Source organism: Canis lupus, chromosome 14, assembly GCF_011100685.1.
Source record: "Canis lupus familiaris isolate Mischka breed German Shepherd chromosome 14, alternate assembly UU_Cfam_GSD_1.0, whole genome shotgun sequence".
Taxonomy (NCBI): domain Eukaryota; kingdom Metazoa; phylum Chordata; class Mammalia; order Carnivora; family Canidae; genus Canis; species Canis lupus.
The window spans coordinates 269,265-291,237 of record NC_049235.1 but is presented as its reverse complement, the minus strand read 5'-3'; the positions used below and the strand labels follow the sequence as shown (position 1 = coordinate 291,237).

Below are 21,973 nucleotides of genomic sequence, written 5' to 3'. Positions count from 1 at the left end.
CAAGCCTGTCACCAAGTACACCAGCTCCAAGTGAGGTTTCAGAACGGCCGAACATGTGTCAGAACCAGCGGCTCTCTCCAGAGATCCCTCCAGCTTTCATTCTGGTGTCTGATGACACAGGACCTTCGACTGCTCCTTTTTTTTTTTTTTTTAATTTTATTTTTAAGTCGTCTCTACACTCAGCATGGGGCTTGAGCCCCCAACCCTGAGATCAAGAGTCACACGCTCCACCAACTGACCCATCTTCTGTTTCTTTCAATCGTGTTTAACCATCTATAGACTTACAGACATTTCTTCATTCCATTCTGCACACATTTTCATCAAGGTTATTTGTAGGTTTAAATTTTTTAAAAATATTTTAATTTTGATGTATTTATGTATTTATTTGGCTATATTGAATTGGTTTCCTTTTAAAAAAATATTTTATTTATTTATTCATGAGAGACACAGAGAGAGGGTCAGAGATAGGCAGAAGGAGAAGCAGTCTCCCTTCAGGGAGTCTGTCCTGGGACTTGATCCCAGGATTCCAGGATAATGCCCTGGGCCGAAGGCAGGCGCTAAATCGCTGAGCCACCCAGGGATCCCCGAATGGGTTTCCTTATTACATTTTCTGTTCCTTGCTCGTAGTTGACTACTGCATTGGCGCAGTTGACTTGTATTTGTGTAACTGTAATCTGTCATTCCTTGTTGTTTCTGCATGTTGGGTACCTGTTAGAAGTCGGTTCTTCACTCAGTACTGAATGACAGAGGACATTTCCAGAATGCAGGTGAATAGAGATGAAATGAGGGGCTTCTCTGATTTGTTTCCAGCTCTAACAGTAGCCATACTAAAGGAACTTCCCGGCAAAATGATTCTGGGCTTCCACTGATCCTAACTTACAGATGATTAATTTTTAAAAAAATGATAAAAGATTAATGATACTCATAAGCCTTTTCTCTTTGGATCTAAGTGAGGTGACTTATATTCCCGATAATACTGAACCATTCTATCATTCTTTCAAGAAATTCAAATTTGCCGTTGTCATTCTTTCACGATCCTGGAATCAATCAGCTAATATTTAAGGTAGAATCTTTCTGTCCTTATTTATAAGTGATGCTAGTCTGTACTTTTGGGTGGGGGGTGCTGTCGGTGGGTCATCTTTATCCATTGTAATAACAGCATTCTACTTTTTTTTTCAGAAGGAAAAAATGAGGTTTTCCTGCATTCTTTATTTTGTGGAATTTATCAGTAGTATTTTATGTTTCTTACTAGTTTAACAGTAATTTGCCAGGAGGCCTGGCATTTTTTTTTTCAATACTTCAGCCCTTTAAAAATCCCCACTGTGTTTGAAATGATTACCAGCAATTTAGCTATGAGCACATATTAGAGCTGTACTACGGTCTTACTGCAAGACGTACACTCAATCTCAGTCCAAAGGAGAACTTTCTTTTAGGAGAGATATTTACAAGAAAAAAATGTTAGAAAACCATTGTTAACCTAGATTAAAAACAGTTCGGTGACATCCCTGAGATCTTAAGTATAAAGAACATCCATTTTGGAAAGGAAGAAAATCAAACTTCCCCTGTTTGCAGATAGTATGGTCTTTTTAAAAAATATTTTAAAAAATGTATTCATGAAAGACAGAGAGAGAGAGAGGCAGAGACATAAGCAGAGGGAGAAGCAGGCTCCATGCAAGGAGCCCAATGTGGGACTCAATCCCAGGACCCCAGGGTCAGGACCTGAGCCAAAGGCAGACACTCAACTGCTGAGCCATCCAGGCATCCCAATATGGTCTTGTATATAGAAAAGTCTTATTCTTTTAAAGAATTTATCTGTTGTCTCTCTATTTCCTTGTATAGGATCTTCACAACTTTTATCCCCTTTCCAAATGACAGATAAAATCCTAATGGGATTATGTTGAATTTATAGATCAGTTTAGGAGAAAATAGATTTTTTTTTCAAATTTATTTTAATAGCCAAGGAAGCAGGTCTCTTTCTATCAACCTCTCAGTGAGCTTTCTATTTTCATGAAAAGAATCCCACTTTTTCCAAGAGTATCCTTGTTTATCTTATTTAATATAATGAGAGAAATTTTTGCCATTCGATTTTTTTACTGACTCATTTGCAGACAGGACAGATAATTTAGTACGTGGCTCAATTTCTGAGTGAGCCCGTTCAATCTAGTTTGTTTGGCTCTCAAACATTAACATGCATCTGAGCAGAGAGCTGGGCCTCATTCCCTTGGTGACTCAATGGGTCTGGAGTGACCCGAGTTTGCATTCCTAACGAATCCCCAGGTGACCTGATGTTGGCCCAAGACCACACTCTGCAAACACTGCTCTGGGATGCCCAGGTATTTGATATTCTCATATACGTTGAAGTGTATATCGTTTCCCTAAAAATACTAACAAACAACAACAACAACAACAACAACAACGAAAAACCACGAAAACACGCCCAAACCCTCTTCCTCTCCATTCTCTGATATTCCGGAATAAAGATGATACTGGATTTCTTTGTCAGTCGGAAGGTGATGGATTTCACCACTGCCGTCCTACTGGGGCTTCATCACCATAAGGCCCCGTGAATTCATCAGCACCAGGTGACGGGCACTTAGGCGGGCGCGTGATGGGATGAGCACTGGGCGTTATACTATATATTGGCAAATTGAACTTAAATTAAAAAATTTTTTTTAAAACAAAACAATAAAAACCATCAGGAATCCCAGCTACAGCCTCCACTTCCCCCAGTCAAGCGCCCGGCTCTCCGGGGAGGGCCCGGAGCAGCGCTTCTTGGAGGGTGTCTAGGGCCATCTCTGCTCTGGTTGGCTGACTTCCCCAGCAATCTTATCCAATCAGAGAGCAGAGCTGCCTCTGGCTATTTACATATGCTCTGTAACCCAATCACATGCTGGGTTTCCCCAAGTCCTCGTTTGCATACAGGCCGTATAAATAGAACCACGGGGGGCCGGCCCACCGCAGGACCTGCTCTGTCAGCTCAGCGAGTGTGTCTGCGCGGGAGAAGCTTGGCGGTGGGAAGGGTGGGCATCCCAGGGGGCTTTGCTTCTTTCCACGGTGAGCTCGGGGACCCCCTGTAGGAACCCCAAGCCTCCAGCTCCTTGCCACCCAGACTGCATGCTGCTCCCATAGCATCTGTCCTCCCAGAGAGCAGCTTAAAGCAAAGCCCATGTATTCTGCCGCTATGCAGGCGGGAAGTCCAGGCTCAACTGGGCTCATGTCAAGGTGACTTGAAGGTTGCTCTCCTGTCTGAGGGCTCTGGATGACTGAGCGCGGGCTCACTGAGTTGCTGGCTGGGAGGAGGTCCCTTTGCAGCTGACCGGGTGTGAGCCCAGCAGACCCTGGTGGTCCCCCCAGTGGTGGCGAGCTGACCCCTCCTGCTTCAGGTGTGCCTGATCTCTGTGCTGGGTCTGTCACTCCAGCTGAATCAAGCTTTCTGCTGTTAAGCCTCCTGTGATTAGATGGGGGAATCTAGGATGATCTCCTTATCTCCAGATCTGTGGCCTTAAGACTCCTGCCAAGTCCCTTGGGGGTGGGGGCTGCAGTCTGCCCCCCAGAGACCCTGTCAGATTTCCCCTTAGCACTTGTGCCATCATCCATTTCTCAAATCAGTGAGGTTCCGCAGTAGAAACAGAGCTCATTCCTCCCTAGGTGGGCTCACACGAGTTAGCAGGACTCATACCAGCGTGTGAACATTTCCAGATGGCTTGACCACTCGGAGCGTGATAGAGCTGGAAGGTATGTTTGCTTTGGGAAATGGCCCAATGAAGCAGGGGTGTGTTGGGGAGCCCCAACACTGAAAGAAAGGCATGTCATGTCTGAGTTTTCCCGGGGTGGGAATACTTGCCTGCCAGAATGAACGAACACAACAGTCATGGGGGATGCATGGGATGTTGGTGTGAGACCACATTACGGTTGCACACAGATGCAGAATGTGTTCACAGCAGAATTCGTCTGCTCCCTGTGGAAAGAAATGAGAGGACTCGTGGGATGTATGCCACACACGTCTATGGCTGTGGCTCTGGTGATGACCCTACAATGATGAGGGTCTTGCTAAATTAGGTGGTCTCAAGTCTTTGTGGTTCACACTCAAAACAAACAAAAACACAGTTGACCCCAGGACAATGCAGGGTTAGGGTGTTGATCCCCTGAGCCGTTCACAATCCGTGTATGACTTGATTCCTCCAAGACTTACTCACTAAGAGCCTACCGTTAACAGGAAGCCTTACCGAAAACATCAACAATTGATTAACAGGTATTTTGTACATTATATGTATTATATACAGGATTCTTACAATAAAGTAAGCTAGAGAAAAGAAACTGTTATTAAGAAAAATGTAAGAGAAAATACATTTGCTGTTGTACTGTACTGTGTTTATAAAAATAATTGGTGTATAAATGTACCTGCACAGTTCAAACCTGTGTTTTTCAAGGATCAACTCTGATGTGTTACATAACTGTTTTTTTTTTTCCTTTAAAACCTGGGAAGTTTCAAACACAAAGGTAAACACAATAGTAAAATGGACTGGATTTCAGCAATTAGCAGCCAAAGAGCAATTTCGACTCATTTATATCTCTACCCTTCTCTTGCTCAGATTATTTTGAAAAATAACATCCAAAATATTGTATCATTTCATGCATAAATACTTGCCCGAGCTCCTAGGTCCTCCCAGTACATTGAAAGGATTTTGTTTAATAATTCAAGGAAATGATTAATCACACTCCTCAACAGATGTCGGATCCTACCTTCCACTGTTTATCAGTAACAAACCTTCTCAACAGTACATTACACAGAGCTTATTCACATTGATAAAGGAAAAAACTCAGCTTCTAACATGTGTGGGCCCTTCTCCTGGGCTCCTGGGGAAGCTATACTTTAACATTTACGGAGGTAAATATGATTTGGTGAAACCTCAAAGCATGGGCTCTATTTCTGTATGTCTGCTTCATATAAAAACAAAAACCAAAAAACCAAAAAAGGAGCATTCCAAACATAAAAATTAGGAAAACAAAATCCTCCCTGGTTCTCATGTTAAAGGCACACAGTCTTAAACAGAGTAAAAGCACAGGACAAAGTCTGTGACTTTCTGGATGTCCTTCATCATGGTGCCTTGTACTCTACGTAAGAAAACAGACCTAACCCTGCAGCCAGTGTCCCTTTCTTGGAGCGGACGACTGAGTACCAGGTGGCCACCCTGACTTGGGCTGCAATAAAACTCTTTTCCTTTCTCTTTAACATTTTTTTAAAAGGGTTGTTCCTTTTGGGTTGACAGCATGACTATTTTCAGAAGGCAGTAGCAAAGCAATCTTATAAAGCCATTAACATTAACATGAGCAAAGCATTTAGCCAGACTCCTGGTGTACTGATTTGTTAGAGTTGATGTAACAAATCCCGCACCCAGGGCAGCTTGGACCACAGGCATGTATTGTCTCCGGGTCCCGGAGGCTGGAAGTCTGCACTCCAGGCGTGGGCAGGGCTGGTTCCTCCTGAGGCCTCCCTCCCTGGGCGTGTAGATGGCCATCTGCTCCCTGTGTCCTCACCTGGCCGTCCCTCTGCATGTCCCCATCCTACACCTCTTGCTGCAAAGACACGGATCCTATGGGATCGGGTCCACCCTAGTGACCTCAGACTTCCTTTAGACAGACCCGCACTGTCAACTCTTTCCTGGGTCCCTAGCCTGCCAGAGGATGTCAGATTTACCAGCGCCACAGTCAGGGGAGCCAGTTCCTTGAAATGCCTCTCCCTCTGTATATTCTATTGCCTCTGTTTCTCTGGAGAAGCCCAGCTGATAAAACTTGGAATTACCTACCATTGTCTCTCATCTTTCACCCCTGGTTATAAATAGGCCAAGGTCTTTTCTGAGCTTATTATTATTACTATGATTATTACTATTTTGGTAATACTTTGGCCTGGGCAGCGAATAGCACCTACTTATGCTACTCACGCTCCATATTAAAACGGACGAAGGGCTTGTTACACGAGAAGATGAGCAGGTTTCCTGCCATGGGATGTATGGACCCCTTTTGCCATCCATCGTTTCTTCTGTGATAATGCTGCCTAGAAACAGCTCCAAACCTCGGGCTCCGTGGCTGCTGGCTCCAGGCTGCCCTCCGACGCGCGTCTTCTCTCACTGGGCTCAGGGAGCAGGAATTCCCTGGACGTGCAGGTGTCCCATGCAGGGCAGGAGGGAACGAACGACTGGCAGTAGCTCGCTGCACCTGAAGTTCTTGCTCCAGAAACGAGGTCCCGTCCCTTCCACTCACCTGCCATCAGCCAGTGGCACACACAAACTGGCGGGGGCTTATGACAGGGGTTAACGATCTTCCCATCCCCCACCCAGTTCCTGAGCAGGAGGCCACAATTCCAAGGTCAGGTGTCACAGGGCCATGCTCCCTCCTCCGAAGGCTTTGGGGCAAATCTCTTCCTGCCTTTTCCAGCTCCGGGGCCTCAGGTGTCTCCTGGCTTGTGGCCACATCACCCCAGTCTCTACCTGCATGTTCACCTCCTTCTCATTGTGCGTCCACACTCCCTCTGCCTTCCTTCTACAACAGATGAGTGATTTGGGCCCAGGATAATCCAGGAGAAGCTCCTCCTCTCAGGATGCTGGATTTCCTCTCTTCCCCCACAGGGATTAATAGTCACAGGCTCTGGGATGAGTAAGAGATTATGTTGCTGAGTGGCAGTCTTAAGAGCCAGCCACACACTGCCACACCCAAGGTCAGCGCAGCAGGTGGCTGGGGGTGAGGCCTGGGGCTCTCCACAAGGGGACATTTGCTGAACTCCAAGCAGCACACAGAGATTTAGTGCAGGGCAAACCCACCTCCTCTCAGGGAGCGGAAACGAAGCAAGCAGCACATTGGTGACCTTTCTTAAACTTGTATTGGTAAATGGAGTGACCCTGATGGGAAAGCTGTCCAGGTGGCCCAGCTGGCTCTGCCACAGAGAACGGCCACAGAAGAAAGGAATGTTACCATTGGCGGTGGCTCCAAAGAAAATGTGTCCTTACCCATTGTTGGTTGTGGAAACCGCAGAGGACCAGCCATGATCAGAGGACTCTATAGATCGGTCTGTGTGCACAGGAGGGACACACACCTGTGTCACCCTGAGGAGAGAACAGTGGACAAGAAGAGCAGACAACACTTACTCCTTGCCCTGTCCCCCATGGCCACTGCCAGGCCTGTGCCCAGCTCACCCAGCTCTTCAATGATGGCGAATACTAATTTCCACCAAGAGCGAAACAAGCCCTGTGGAGTGTGGTTGCATTCACACCCTGAATGCAAAAACCAAAACCAAAATAGCCAAATTCATGTTTTTTTTTTTTGTTTGTTTGTTTGTTTTTTAAAGATTGTACTTATTTACAAGAGACACACAGGGAGAGGCAGAGGGAGAAGCAGCTCTCCACAGGGAGCCCGATGTGGGACTTGATCCCAGGACCCTGGGATCGCCCTGAGCCTAAGGCAGATGCTTAGCCGCTGAACCACCCAGGCGTCCCACCAAAATCATGTTTTGAGTAAAAAACAACAAAAAAAACCCCACCCTCAATCCAATGTGTTTGGCAAGGTCACTAAACATTTCTCCAGGCCTCAGAGGACATTGCATGTCCCACTGGTTTAAGTCAGTTGTGACCCCATCTACATGGAGACAGCGTCAGACCCCACAGGCTTGGGGCTCAGTCCCCTAAAAGCACCTCCACCTGCCCCCCATCAGTCATCAACGGCAAGTCCAGGCCCAGGGGTAATTAGAATGTTCAGTTTCTACAAAGAGGAAATAAGGTTGTGTTACATTTTCACATATTTTGTTTGACATATTTGGCTATTTGGTTCTTAAGCACGCCCACCTGGACCCGCACGTACCCCGGTATGCAGGGAGGATGGAAACAGCGTGTCCGGTGATGGGAGGCGCCCCGAGTGGAGGGCAGGGGCGAGGGGAGAGCCCGCAGCTCCGGGGTCATCGCTCGCCACACCGCTGCATGCCAGAGCCAAGGCCCGGGTGGGCTGCCAGGGCGCAGAACACGGCAGGTGCCCCAGATTCTTAGCCAGGGCAGTAGTGGGGAGGCGGGGTGCCACGGGAGCCCCTCGGTCGCCCTAGGAGCCTGCGGGGCAGTGGCTTGCATTCTGGGTCCCCGATTTCCTTGCCTTGGTGACTCCTTCCCAAGCACACCTGGAGTTGGCCGTTCGCAGCCCCTGGGCAGTTTCCGGGCAGGGACCTGACAGCTAGAGCTGCTCCAGCCAGGCATGCGCGGGCCTGTGAAGACGGCAGGTCACAGTGTCAGCCAAGTGTCGATCACGTGGACGCACACCTCGAGTCCTGCACACTGGTACGGTCGCTTGCCCGGCCGCACCTCTGTGAATGCACAGCTGTCCTCGGGCATCAGGGTGGATTGGGCTTGTCTTGCCGTGTGTGTGTGTGTGTGGGGGGGTAGGGGGGTGGAATTGAGAGTCCCGCATAGCATCCCTCACCATGAGGGGCGGGGAGCAGAGCGGTGCCATGGGGAGCAGCCTGTCGGGCTTGCCTGCATAAGGGGGCCTCCAACTGCCTGATGGAGGGCATGCTGGAGGCTGATGCGCCCTCCAAGGTCACGATAGGCCTTGGCCGGGAGGGGCTCATAGGCCCATCAAGCCCAAACCAGGTGGTTTATTAAATCCATTTAAGACTCAGGGCAGGAGCAAGGTGGAAGAGATGGGGTGAGCTGCCAAATAGGACAGGGCTCTCTGCGGAGTAGATCCCATGCACACCTGTGTCCAGTCCTCCCAGCTGCCTCAAGCCTTCCCGCTGACGGTGGGGCCTCCCATGCATGTTTGAGTCCAGTCAGTCTTCACCCCAGAATGACCTCCTCATCTCAAGATCCTTTAGTTAGCCCACATACGATCACACTCACAAGTTCTAGGCATTAGGACAGGGCCATGTGTATTTGGGGTGGGGAGCACATTGCAGGTGGGAGCCAGAACTAGGATGTCTCCAGTGACCCAGAGAGGATCTGCACCCCGACACTCCCGATTTGCTGATGGTCTCCTGGTGGGTGTCCCTGGCTAGGGGAGGACCAGGAGGTGCTGCTGTGGGGGTGTGCCTGGGATGCAGGGGGCAGCCTGGCACTGGGAGAAAGGAGAGCTCCCAGGTGGAGTGGAGACATGGCTGCCGTGGGCCACATCAGGCCCCACTGATGGGCCGGCTGGAAGGAGAGCAGGAGGACAGAGGAAGCCTCTTGTTGCAGCACAGGACCTGTGTGCACCACAGCGTGGCTCTCACGGCTGCCCCATGTGGAGGTTTCCCCATCAGGGGACCCATGAGCCCCAGCATGGGGCATGAGTCCTGGTGTGCAGGCTGACCCTCAGCGGTCCTGGGGACTTTTTTTTTCCCCCAGAAGGTGTAAGGAAGCCTGAATTTTCCTTGGAGAGACACTATATGTCAGAAGAAACAAGGTGCCCAGCCGCGGGAAGGAGGCCCCCAGACCAGTGCCTTCCCGGCTGACTCCACACTGACCCACCAGGTTAATCCACCCCCCTCCCACCTTCCAGCTGCCCCCCTAGGTCATCCCCCTCAGTGAACCCCCCCCCCCCAGCTGATCCCCAATACCCACGAGCCAGCTTCCAGCATGGTCGGCAGCCACCAGCTTTCCTGGGGAGGCTGGCTCCAACCACTGACCCTGAGACCCAGCACTTGGAACATTTTGGGCTGATCCATCATCCCTCAGGAGGAAACAGTCAAGACAGAACCCCAGAAGGGCTGCCCCCTCTGGGACAAGCTGAGGACAGGGCAGTGGGTAAGAGAGGGCGTCCTGGAGGCCTGGGGGCAGTGTTGACAGGAGGGGAGATCACAGCGCCAGGATGCTGAGTCCCCGGAGAGCACTGCAGCCAAGCCACCTGTGGGGAGGGAAGTGGGCATGGGGCGGGGGTTGGGGGGAGTGGGATTTTAAAGCTTTCGCTGGGTGGGCATGGGAGAAAAGCAGAGCCTTGGTGAGGCTTGGTCAGAAATGCAGGGAAACAGACCCTGCTGGGAGCACGAGGTCAATTGTGATGACCAGGCCTAGGACCTCCAGGCGACAGAGTTCCTCAGCGCAGCCCACACCTGACAGCCCTCAAGCTGGCTGGCCCAGTCCTCCTCAAGGCGTGTCCCCTAACGGCCTAATTCAGGGTCTAAGCGAACACAGGGGTTCAGGGAGTCCTTTATGCTTGCCCACTTGGGAGATTTATTTTTTATTTTTATTTTTATTTTATTTATTTATTCAAGAGAGACACAGAAAGAGAGAGGCAAAGACACAGGCAGATGGAGAAGCAGATACCTCAGGGGGAGCCTGATGCGGACTCAATCCCAGGACCCCGGGGATCATGACCTGAGCTTTATGGTATCATAAAGGTATGACTTTATTGACTGAGCCCGCCAGGTGCCCCACTTGGGAAATTCTTAAACATGTTGGTAAAAAGATGAGACTGAACGGAGCAAGGAGGAGAGAGCAAATGTTGGGCTGGGGCAGGGTACAGACCCAGGCCCAGGGCAGGAGCCAGTCAGAGTGGCGGAGAGTTCTGGAAGCTGGGACCACTTTCCAGGCAATGGGCCTGGGTGGTTCTGCATTCTTGCTGTGGGGCTTTGTACCTGTTTGGCTCACCTCTCACAGGGATGGGGGCAGAACAGTGGCAATAATCCCAGGATAGGGGAGGGAGTGTGTCCTGCCACAGCAGTGTGCCCCCCTCTTCGCCCAGCCCCTGACAACTGAGGGAGCTGCCTCCACCTCTGTGGAGCTGCCCATTCCAGCTGTTTCTTATAAGGGGAGTCACCCCTACATGGCCTCTTTGTCAGGTTGTCTCACCAACGCATTTCTCAGGCTCAACCATGGCTGACAGGCACTCTGTTTGGACAGACCACACGTTTGTGCGTTCACCTGCGGGGACATCGGGGCTGCTCCCACCTTTGGGATGCATGGCATCGTGCTGCTCAGACTGTGACTGGCCCCTGCGTACACCTGGGGGTAGACTTGCTGGGCCAGGTGGTGCCTTCCCACTGAAGCCAGGGTCTGCTGGCCTTTGTCTCACAGCGGTGGGCTGGCTCTGATGTTTCTTCACCTTTCTGAACCAGGTAACCCCTGACAGATGATGAGATGGCAGGCCAGAGCTGTCCAGTGGAACCTTCCCGGTGGCGGAGCTGTACCCTGTGGTTCTGTACCCGTGCCGTACCACGTGCTGTCAGCTGGCCACCTGTGGCGATGGCAGCTGAAAACCTGTGTCCCTGCCTTCAGTGCTTAATCACGGAAAACCGAATGTCCCTTGGTGTTTGGTGCTCTGTATGGGGAACAGCTCAGCTGTGGAGACAACAAAAGAAGGCTGCCTCTAAGGGCAGTGTCAGCCACCTCCCTGCCCCACTCTCAGAGTCTCGAGGAATGAGGAAATTGGGAGCTCTGCGGAGATACCCTGGCATCCCAAAGCCCCCTGCACCCTGGAAAGTGTTTCTTAAACACCACTGAGGGGAGTGAAGACATTCAATGACCTACATTAATACTGATGCTTAGACACAAATGTGGGCCAGAGTTGAAGACTGTCACTGGGAACCTAATGGCCAGCTTGATTTCCAGAGGCTCCATGGTCTCCTGGACAGTCCTTGCGGCTGCACAGAGATGGGGCTTGCTGGGTTGTATGCTCTGGACCTACCTCACTGTGGGGAGTCCTGTGCTTGGGTCCACGCGGACAGAGCATGCGTGCACATCCCTGGTGTGAACTACTTTCACACCACTAAGATATTTTTTTAGGCCCAGCAGATGTGCGGTTAGCCCTAGATGGTGTCTGGGGAGCCCTGGTTTGAGTAGACCTAATTTTAGTAAGTCAAATACAAATTACATAATATTCCTGAATTCACTTACTGGCCTCTCTTTATTGCTATAAAATTAACAAAAACAATGACATTGATAACAGGAGTAACAAACAGTTATCAGGCCTTTTCTGTGGCAGACATTGTTTTAAAGGAATTATCACGAATGAAACACTTAACCCCTCCTGCCCCGTGAGGTGGGTGCTAATTCTCCAGACTTTGCCAGAACCCTGGGAACTGTCCCACTCCCCCTTTATTGCAGAATGTAGAGCTCATGAACAGGCGTCCTCCTAAATAGCCACACGTGTATTACATAATCCGATCCTCAGTGTTGACTTTCCACGCACTAAATTCACAAACCTGGTTTTCCTGACCAAACTCCATGGACAAAATTATCTTACTCTGATTTTAGCCATAGGGTTAAGGGATTCGGATTTACGTGTGACCAACCCAGATTGAACAGTTGAATGGCTTTGAACATTTTACTTACATTAAGATTTAAAAGTCTACGCTTTTCTTTTTTTTAATGTTTATTTATTTATGATAGTTACACAGAGAAAGAGAGAGAGGCAGAAACACAGGCAGAGGGAGAAGCAGGCTCCATGCACCGGGAGCCCGACGTGGGATTCGATCCCAGGTCTCCAGGATCGCGCCCTGGGCCAAAGGCAGGCACCAAACCCCTGCGCCACCCAGGGATCCCAAGTCTACGCTTTTTAAAAATAGGATTTTTAAAATGCTGCAAATGGTTTTCGAACACAAACCCTTTGCAAGACATTCACACCCAGACTAGATCATAACTCGGTTGGACCTCACGTTTCTAGTTTGCAATGTCCACTCGCTCAGTCAAGCATCTTTATGTTTGAAAGTGTAAGTCGTTAAGGTTTATGGAGGGGCCCCCCAAAAGCAGATGCTCTGCATAAGCTGCCCATCTGCAACACCAGGTGCGTGGGAAGCGGACAGCCTGTATTGAAGTCTACAGGAGCCAGAGGACCACTCTGCGCATCCATCCAGAGGCAGTGATCTCCAGCCATGGCTGACCCTTCCCGAAACTACCCGGGGCGCGGAGGAGGGAGGAGGCTGGGTGGAAGGCCAAGGCCGCCCACGTGTCCGGCGCAAACCCGCACAGGCGCCCACCAGGTGCGCGGGCGCACCCAGGTCTTGCCCAGCTTCCCCGTGCGCCTCGCAGGAGGCGGCGGCGCTTGGACAGGCTCAGGCTGCGTGCTCAGTGCGGCTCTTTTGCGGAGACTGTGGGTGGCTCTTAAAAGAGCCTTTGGTGTCAAGGGGCCCTTGGGGCGCACAGCCGTGGCCGGCCCGCCTCTGCGGCCTCACTTGCTCTTGGCCTTGTGGTGGCTCTCGGTCTTCTTGGGCAGCAGCACGGCCTGGATGTTGGGCAGGACGCCGCCCTGCGCGATGGTCACGCGGCCCAGCAGCTTGTTGAGCTCCTCGTCGTTGCGGATGGCCAGCTGCAGGTGGCGCGGGATGATGCGCGTCTTCTTGTTGTCGCGGGCCGCGTTGCCCGCCAGCTCCAGGATCTCGGCCGTCAGGTACTCCAGCACGGCCGCCAGGTACACCGGCGCGCCCGCCCCGACCCGCTCCGAGTAGTTGCCCTTGCGGAGGAGACGGTGCACGCGACCCACCGGGAACTGCAGCCCCGCCCGGGACGAGCGGGACTTGGCCTTGGCGCGCGCCTTGCCGCCCTGCTTGCCTCGGCCAGACATCTCCGCGAGGGGCACGAAGAGAGAGGGAACCGGGAGAGAACGCCCACAGAAACCGCGCTGGCAGGCCCGCCGAGCGCTTATATCTGGTCCGGGGGTAGTGGCGCGGGCTTCCTCCCATTGGACAGCGCCGGTCACCAATCAGAAGCGCAGGCCGCCATCCCCTGATTTGCATGCGCCTGTCCGGGGATGACGTTAAGCAGCATCCAAGCCTATCAGGAACGAGCAGCTTTGGATCCTTCATTTGCATACGGGATGTATAAATGCCGGCTGCAGAGCTCTGCTCTTTTTGTTTGGAGAGGTTTGCGACCATGCCTGATCCGTCTAAGTCGGCCCCCGCGCCCAAGAAGGGCTCCAAGAAGGCCGTCACCAAGGCGCAGAAGAAGGACGGCAAGAAGCGCAAGCGCAGCCGCAAGGAGAGCTACTCCATCTACGTGTACAAGGTGCTGAAGCAGGTGCACCCCGACACCGGCATCTCGTCCAAGGCCATGGGCATCATGAACTCGTTCGTCAACGACATCTTTGAGCGCATCGCCAGCGAGGCCTCCCGCCTGGCGCATTACAACAAGCGCTCGACCATCACGTCCCGCGAGGTGCAGACGGCCGTGCGCCTGCTGCTGCCCGGCGAGCTGGCCAAGCACGCGGTGTCCGAGGGCACCAAGGCCGTCACCAAGTACACCAGCTCCAAGTGAGGCGCACCGGCCACCCCGGAACACAAAGGCTCTTTTCAGAGCCACCCACACGATCGGAAAAAGGGTTTCGAACACGGTGAAGGGTTGTCCTGTGAACCCGTTCGGTTCCGGGACCCCAGGTGGTTGTCCTGGGTCTGCGCGCGCCTAGGTGTCTGAGAGCGGGATGAGGGAGTGCGGATCTGCGCTCCCCGAGGTGTGAGGTGTTAACAGCCCCCCCCCCCCCCCAGTGGCCAGGGCTGTTGACGCACCGCCAGTCCAAGCGGGCGTCTCTCGCTCCACGTCCCTTGCTGACCTCCGAGTGCGCCTGCGCGCGGGAACCGCCCCCCCCTGGCCCCCCGCCCTGGCCTGTTCGCGCGTGGACCGCCTGAGGCTCTCGCTTGCCTGCGCAGGCAGTGCGCCCGTGGGGGAGGGGCGCGGGTCACCTTTTTCAGGAGGACATCGTGCCAGTTCCCCCTCCCACCTGCCATGTTCCTGATGAATGAAACCCGGAGATGAGAACTTGGTTGCTGCGCAGCCCCGGGGGGCGGGGAGGGGGCGAGGGGGGCGGGGGCGGGACCTGCATCCGCCGAGACCCGCGTCCCCCACTGGACCAGAGACCTCCGTCCTCACGCAGTGAACATTTCCCGGAGGATATGTTAGTGGCTGGATCGTGCAACTGGCAAAATATAATCCGAAAAAGAGATGGAAGCGTTCCTAGAGTAGGAGGCAGATGTGCTAAGCCAACCCCTGCTGCGGCAGCTTTAGACTAAATGGGGCCGGGGTAAGTCGGTTCTAGAGGAAAATTATTCCTTCTGTAATTCCTCCCATTCTGGGCGGGGGGAGGGAGCTCTCTCCCGTATCAGCCACATTGTTATTTTCTGGGAAGCGTTAGTGACGCAGAATTCTCTCTCTCTTTAAAGATCTTATTTATTTATTCATGAGAGACCGAGAGAGGCAGAGACAGGCAGAGGGAGAAGCAGGCTCCATGCAGGGAGCCCGACGTGGGTTCTTGATCCTGAGCCTCCAGGATCACGCCCTGGGCTGAAGTCAGCGCTAAACCGCTGAGCCACCCGGGCTGCCACCCTCTCTCTTTGAAAGAATTTACGGCATTTATTTGGAAAGTGTCGCCTTGCCTTTGGCGCGAAGAGTCTTCAATTGGGAAAGGACGTCGCTTTGCCTTTTCCTTTGGTTTTGTTACGTGTAAATCAGCGGTTTGCTATCAATCACTCTCTTGAGCCGTTCTGAGACTCCTGTATTGAGAGGCCATGTCCTCGTCCCAAGCGGGGGACAGAAGCTCAATGAAAAAGGGTAAATCCTCTCTCTGAAGGAAGCCGGTTGGGTGGTGGATGCCAGGCTGGGCAGGAGGTCTGGGCGGGAATGTCCCACCGAGCCCTTCCTTCGCCCAGTGGCTGGAAGCCCAGCCACCCATTCCTTTTCCCACCTGAATCCAGTCTAAAGGGATGTAAAACCTCACATTTTTCATCTAAAATATTTTTATCCTTAGTTCTGATAGTTACAAGGACACAAATCCCAACAGGACGTTTTAAGAAAGCAAAATGGCCCACAGCAATTTTTAAAGAGAATTTGGAATATTTTAAAAGTTCTTGATCTTTTATACATTTTCAAAGTCCTTTTTATTGAGAGGTGGTTGACACACGATCACATCAATCTTTTCAAGGTATATATTGTAATAGCAATTTGATACCATAATCAATTCATAAAACATGATCAGATTTCCTCATTAACAGTGAGATGGTGTAGATGACCCTTTTTTTCTCTCGGAACTCATTCTCATTGCACTTGTCTCAGAATTTCACCCAAATGTAAGATATATTTTGACAGTGTCTTATCTACTACTTATCAAAAAAATTTTAAAAAACGTATGTAAATTGAAATTTAAAAATACTTGTAGGGGGGCAAAAAGTGTTTAAAAAATCATCTGAACAGTATGCGATCATGAAAACATACGTTTTGGTAGGTAGCAAAGATAGACAATTGTAAGTAATTGTCAATTAGAATTTTAGGGAGACCTAGGTCTTCAGTGAGATTGATGGTGGTTCTCTACCCTATTGGCTGTTTATGCATCCATGGGCACGGATGGTATTGTTATGATTACAGTGATAGCGGTGTGCATCATTGCTTTCCCTTTCTTTTTTAGATACATGCTCTGAAACAATATTTACCAAAAAGAAAAACAAAACAAAACCCAAACAAAACCATAGATACAGAAATTTTGGCATGGGTATTTTACTCAATTCTTTCCTTTCTAGTTATAATCCCCAAATTTGGAAACAGTGATGTATCATCAAAATCAACGCCTTGAATCCTAAGAGATGTCTAATTCATATGGAACACCCAGAATCCAGTCTTCCACTATGAAGCAGGGGCCTCCTGATGGGCCTGAGCCCCCAGCCTTGTACCCAGGTTGATCAGGAGTCAGTCTCTTCATGAGCACTTCTGGTCACAGGAATGTAGTCTCCCAGAGCCACCTAATTCTCTGCTTGGCTTAATTTCACTATAATGAGACTGGTCTCCAGCAATGTGTGACTGTGCTAGCAGTAGGCAACAATACTGTTTATTTAGTTCCAAAAATGAAATCAAGAAGCAAAATAAAGAGTTCCCAAATACAATAGTATGAACATGTTTCATTGTGGATGAAGCAAAATGTTAATTTCTCAGTCCTTTGGCTGCTCTGGCACACAGAAGTTAAAAAAATAAAAATAAAGACTGCCTCTGTTTACAGTATGGTGGAGGCTGCAGAGGCAGCCAGCAGCAGCCCCAGGCACAGAACGGACCTGGCTGGCCCTCTCCGACCAAGGAACCCATTCAGGGAGATGCAGGGTGACACAGTCTCTGCTGTTGAGAATTTATCATCAGGAAGATGGAAGGACACTGAATGCTGAGCCCACCTCTAAATCTGCTGCGACAGAGGGACACGTGATTTACGATTGGCTGGAGGCTGCTGAAGGGGTATGCCACGTACTGGCAGTGCACAGGCTTGGAGAGTGAGGACCCAACACAGCTGCAGAAACCTCTGGGTTTGAGATAACGCGGAATCACTCAGATCTGGAAGCCCCGAGGGATTTTGCAGGGATCCCATGTGAGCCTCTCCCCACCCACCTCAGCTAAAAATCTCAAGTCAAATTTGCTAACTGCTCTGTGGTAAACCAAAGATGCAGAGGGAGGGCTGTCCCTTTCATAAAAGCTACAAAAGCAAAGAAAGAACTGACTATAAGTGGTGAAATGTTTTTGGAGATGGGGGAGTCCCTGAGGTACAGGACTGGCTCGGCCCAGCCCACCGCGGGCACCCAGGCGCACCCAAACCCAGGGAGGTCAGAACACTCTGGGTGGTGTTCTCAGAGATGTGGCAGTCTGAGGCACAGGGGGAGGTTTTCAGGGTGACGGCAGCCTGGCCCAGCCTGTCAGGCCTGCCCTTATGCAGCAGGCTGATTGCACCCACTTTGCATGTGCTTGACCTGTTTTTTTTTTTTTTTTTTCTTTCCTTAAAAGCCCTCCATTCCTTTCCTGAAAAAGGCTTTTGCCCTTTGGTGGGTTTATAATAAAAGTATTCACGATTTTCGGGGGGGAAAAAAAAAGCAAACAACCATGATCTAATAGGAAGAATTCTAGGGGACCAAGAGGATGGAGCCACTATGCTCCCACAGTCCTCTTTCCAACAGAAGCGCACAACGCCGAGAATAGCTGCTTCAATTCATCGCCGGGTTAGGGGCCACGGCCACACGACAGCACTCAGGGCCTAGCGGAGGTGGCGCGCAGCGAACCTCGGTCTCACCCACGAAGGGACACGGGGGGCTGGTGGGGAGGTCGCCCGAGGCCTTCCTGGAGGTGGTGCGCATCCTCACCTCACCGGGTCCCCGTCTCCGGGGTCTGGCTCGGGGGGACACCCCTGTACAGGAGCTCTGCTTCGGGCCAGGTCCCGCCGTCCGCTCCCCCAGGCCGTCACAACCAGCCCGGGTGGCACGCTCCTTTGTGAGCACAGGTGGCTCTGAAAAGAGCCTTTGTGTTCCGGGGTGGCCGGTGCGCCTCACTTGGAGCTGGTGTACTTGGTGACGGCCTTGGTGCCCTCGGACACCGCGTGCTTGGCCAGCTCGCCGGGCAGCAGCAGGCGCACGGCCGTCTGCACCTCGCGGGACGTGATGGTCGAGCGCTTGTTGTAATGCGCCAGGCGGGAGGCCTCGCTGGCGATGCGCTCAAAGATGTCGTTGACGAACGAGTTCATGATGCCCATGGCCTTGGACGAGATGCCGGTGTCGGGGTGCACCTGCTTCAGCACCTTGTACACGTAGATGGAGTAGCTCTCCTTGCGGCTGCGCTTGCGCTTCTTGCCGTCCTTCTTCTGCGCCTTGGTGACGGCCTTCTTGGAGCCCTTCTTGGGCGCGGGGGCCGATCGGGAGGGCTCGGCAGGGCAGGGAGGCGCGGAGGCGGCGGGGGTCGGGGGAACGGCGCGGCGGGGACACCGGCCCTGGAGGCGGCGGGGAGATGCTAGCAGCTACGCCGGCAGCGATATTTATCTATCGTCTCCATATTCAAATGAAGGCTCCAAACTCTGGGATCCGATTGGCCGGCCGGCCGCGCGCGTGGGCGGCCAGGGATTTATGTAAATAGCGGACGCCGGCTCTTCTTTCCTATTGGACGGTAACCCAACCAATCCGGAGGCGCTTGTGCGGCGCGCAGGGAGGTGGCTGGAGCATCTTTGTTAGAGCCGGGAAAGCTGGGGCCTTTGTTCAGCGTAGGTCCTGCGTGGGGCAAAATACGAATAGGGACACGGATGCTGAAACAAGGGATTAGAAGCCGGTGTAATCCCGCGCCTGCATCTCCTCTGGGCGAGGGGCAGACACATTTCTGAGGCCGAGGGCTAGGGAGGAGAAGCTGAAGCTTATTGAGCAGAATGATGCTAACTTCTTTATTTTCCATCATCTCCGCCCCCCCCCCCCCCCCCGAGCTATGTCAGAATTCGTGAGTAAATCCTAATAACTTTTTAGGAAACGCAAGATTACGTTAAGGTACTCGGATTGGAAGTGCAGCATGGGAGCCAATTCTCAGCTGGAGGCAGGAAACAAGTGGGATTCAAGGGCAACAGTCGTCCTTGGTGTTGTGTTTCAGCTCTGACTACCCCCCTTTGAAGGGGCACATGATATCACCTACTCTACTGAAATAGCCTCGGCTAGGGGCACCTGCCTGGCACAGAGGGTTGCCTGGCACAGGGTTGCACTCCACTCTTGGTTTCTGCTCAGGTGCTGATCTGGGGTCGTGACCCCAGGTCATGACCTCGGTTGGTGGGGTTGAATCATCTGGCTCCTCGCTCAGCAGGGACTCTGCTTGAAGAATCTCTCCCTCTGCCCCTCCCTCACCACTTGCGGGCATGCTTAGGCTCTATTTCAATCAATCAATATAAATACATAATACATACATACTTACTACACTTAAATAGTATTACTCGCTAACCAGGCATCAGAACACCGGCTCATTGATCTGTTATACGAAAAGTGGAGGCCTATTCAAAATATTAAGAATTTATCAGTCAAAATTGATTCAAATCGGGCAGCACCTCATTTAACAGATAGGAGCTCCAAGGAGCTGAACAAAATGAAAATCTTATATAAGAAGAACTGAGCATGAACTGAGCTTCCAACAAAGCAAAGAAAGTGTTACTGAAAGGTCACCTTCCTTTACCTGGACAGCAGGAGCCCATCAGGCCAATGACCTCACTAGTGCTGATGAGGGGACTCCTGACTGACTCCATTTCTAGGACAGCTGACACTTTGAGTAAATTAAGTCTTGGCGCTTAGCATAAGGCACTCCATTTTGGACCTGTTGTCTTGTTTTTATCAGAAGTCATCAGTTGCTTTCTCATTAAATTAATTCCTATAAACACGGGTTAAGTTTTCCTATATGTTAAATGACAAGAGAGAAAAAAAGGGGGTTAGGCATTCACATTTCTAACTTGTTTCAGCATCACCTGGGAAGTTTGTTAGAAATGCAGAATCCTGGGGTATTAACTCAGACTCTATATTTTAAACAGCTCTGGTCTGGGGGTCCTTCCCCCGGCCACTTTAACCATCCAGGGCATTATCCAAGCAGACCAGGAGACTTGGTGATGCCCACAAGTCGAGATGGCTCTCAGCTTCAGAGAGTTAACAAGATGCCTTCAAGATACCAACACAAATGCCCTCCACATGCAAATATGTCTTCTGAGATCCCTGGGCCTCTTGGCATTGTGGGTGCCCTGAGAGGCTTTGCACATACTCAGCATTAACCATTTTATGTTTACCTTAAAAATAGGTAGTTGATTTAACAAACATTTCTATAGAGCTCATTACAAGCCAGGAAGCACTTAATAAATCCTTAATTCAATGTAGGGCCCATAACAGCCTTTTCAGGCATGCACTATTATCAACTCTGTTTTATAGATGATTAATAAAAGGCTGAGGAAAACATGTCCCAAGTTAAACAGCCTGTCAGGGGTCAACAGCCTTTCTAGGGGTCAACCCCTAGAAATCAGGCAGATTGGCACCAAGAACCAAGACAAGTGCAACATAGAATTTTTAAATATTTGGATAGTGAATTTCATTTCATTTTGAACAAGGAAAGACCACCATTTATGATGTGGTGTGTAGAAGAAAAATATTAAAACACAAATGCGTTGCTCTGTGTTCAAGTTTCTGGCAAGAAAAAATCAGAGGGGCATCTGAGTGGCTCAGTGGTTGAGCGTCTGCCTCAGGCTCAGGGCATGATCTCAGGGTCCTGGGATCGAGTCCCACATCGGGCTCCCGTAGGGAGCCTGCTTCTCCCTTTGCCTATGTCTCTGCCTCTCTCTGTGTGTGTCTCTCATGAATAAATAAATAAAACCTAAAAATAAATAAATAAATAAATAAATAAATAAATAAATAAATAAAACCTTTTTTAAAAAGTCAGAAATCTTATAACTTCTAATGCCGTAGAAAGGTGGAAGTGCTATAGATGAAATTGCACTCACTTCCACAATTGCTGACTCCATTAAAAAAAAAAGAGAGAGTCTTTGAATATACGCGCCTTAAGACAATAGATGAGCTTGTTTCTGGATCATTTATCCAAAGCACTTTTGTGGACATCATTATTTTGTTCCCTGGGAGACTTAATGAGTAATGTATAGAAATGATTCATCTTGCCTCCTGGCAGCCTTGGAAGATGTCTGAAGCCTGATCTTGCACAGGAGGTGCAGTCCAAGTAGGAATCACTTCCCTTTCACCTATGGATTTAGTTGGCACAAATTTCTCTGACATTCTCGAAACAACGTTCAGAAGCAGTCTTTCGGTGTCAGCTGAGGTTCGCTGGCAGCAGACGTGAATGCGTTTGCGATGTTGGGGAGGGGACAGTTTACCTCCACCCTCCTAGGCTTCGATAGCTGGTTCCATGAAGTGAGCCGACAACAGGCAGAGTAACAGGAGAAAAGGTACATGAATTTACTACTTTTTAATATTACCTGCGTGGAGGCATCATAGGGGTAGAAAGTGAGGTTGGAGAGCTTATCCACCATCTTCACAGGGGAGGTGGGTGCGGGCCTCTGAGAGGCAGTGACCAGTTTGCAGGAAAGACGACTGGGCTCTTTGGAGACCAGATGGCAGGTGTGCTGGTTTGTAATAAAGTCTGTGGTTGTGGCCTGGACCTCTTTCTTGTCTCCTGTGATGATTGCGGGAGGGGATTGATGCCCGTTAGGGACTTTTGGGAGGAACTGTCTTTAGGCAGATAAGGGGGGTTCAGAGAAAGGCTCTACCAGCCTGTGTTATTTTTCG

The 21,973-nt window shown here is 50.8% G+C and overlaps 3 protein-coding genes and 1 long non-coding RNA gene across 4 annotated transcripts; 2 read left to right on the top strand and 2 right to left on the bottom strand.

Annotated features, from left to right (window-relative positions):
• The first annotated feature begins 2,949 nt into the window (after positions 1 to 2,949).
• Positions 2,950 to 11,824, top strand: LOC119866881. Its single transcript, XR_005369273.1, has 4 exons — positions 2,950 to 3,054; positions 3,649 to 3,735; positions 10,226 to 10,351; positions 11,069 to 11,824. It is a non-coding gene; the product is annotated as an uncharacterized LOC119866881 (long non-coding RNA).
• A 236-nt stretch (positions 11,825 to 12,060) lies between these two features.
• On the bottom strand, positions 12,061 to 13,569 carry H2AW (H2A.W histone). The gene has a single exon (XM_038556408.1). It carries the CDS (start codon positions 13,510 to 13,512, stop codon positions 13,120 to 13,122), a length of 393 nt encoding a protein of 130 aa, XP_038412336.1. The 5' UTR covers positions 13,513 to 13,569; the 3' UTR covers positions 12,061 to 13,119.
• On the top strand, positions 12,966 to 14,346 carry H2BU1 (H2B.U histone 1). Its single transcript, XM_038556407.1, has one exon. It carries the CDS (start codon positions 13,773 to 13,775, stop codon positions 14,199 to 14,201), a length of 429 nt encoding a protein of 142 aa, XP_038412335.1. The 5' UTR covers positions 12,966 to 13,772; the 3' UTR covers positions 14,202 to 14,346.
• Positions 14,347 to 15,832: 1,486 nt separating this feature from the next.
• Positions 15,833 to 21,717, bottom strand: H2BU2 (H2B.U histone 2). Its single transcript, XM_038557523.1, has 2 exons — positions 21,664 to 21,717; positions 15,833 to 18,663 (listed from the first exon to the last, which is right to left on the bottom strand). Exons 1-2 carry the CDS (start codon positions 21,715 to 21,717, stop codon positions 18,226 to 18,228), a joined length of 492 nt encoding a protein of 163 aa, XP_038413451.1. The 3' UTR covers positions 15,833 to 18,225.
• Positions 21,718 to 21,973: the final 256 nt, after the last annotated feature.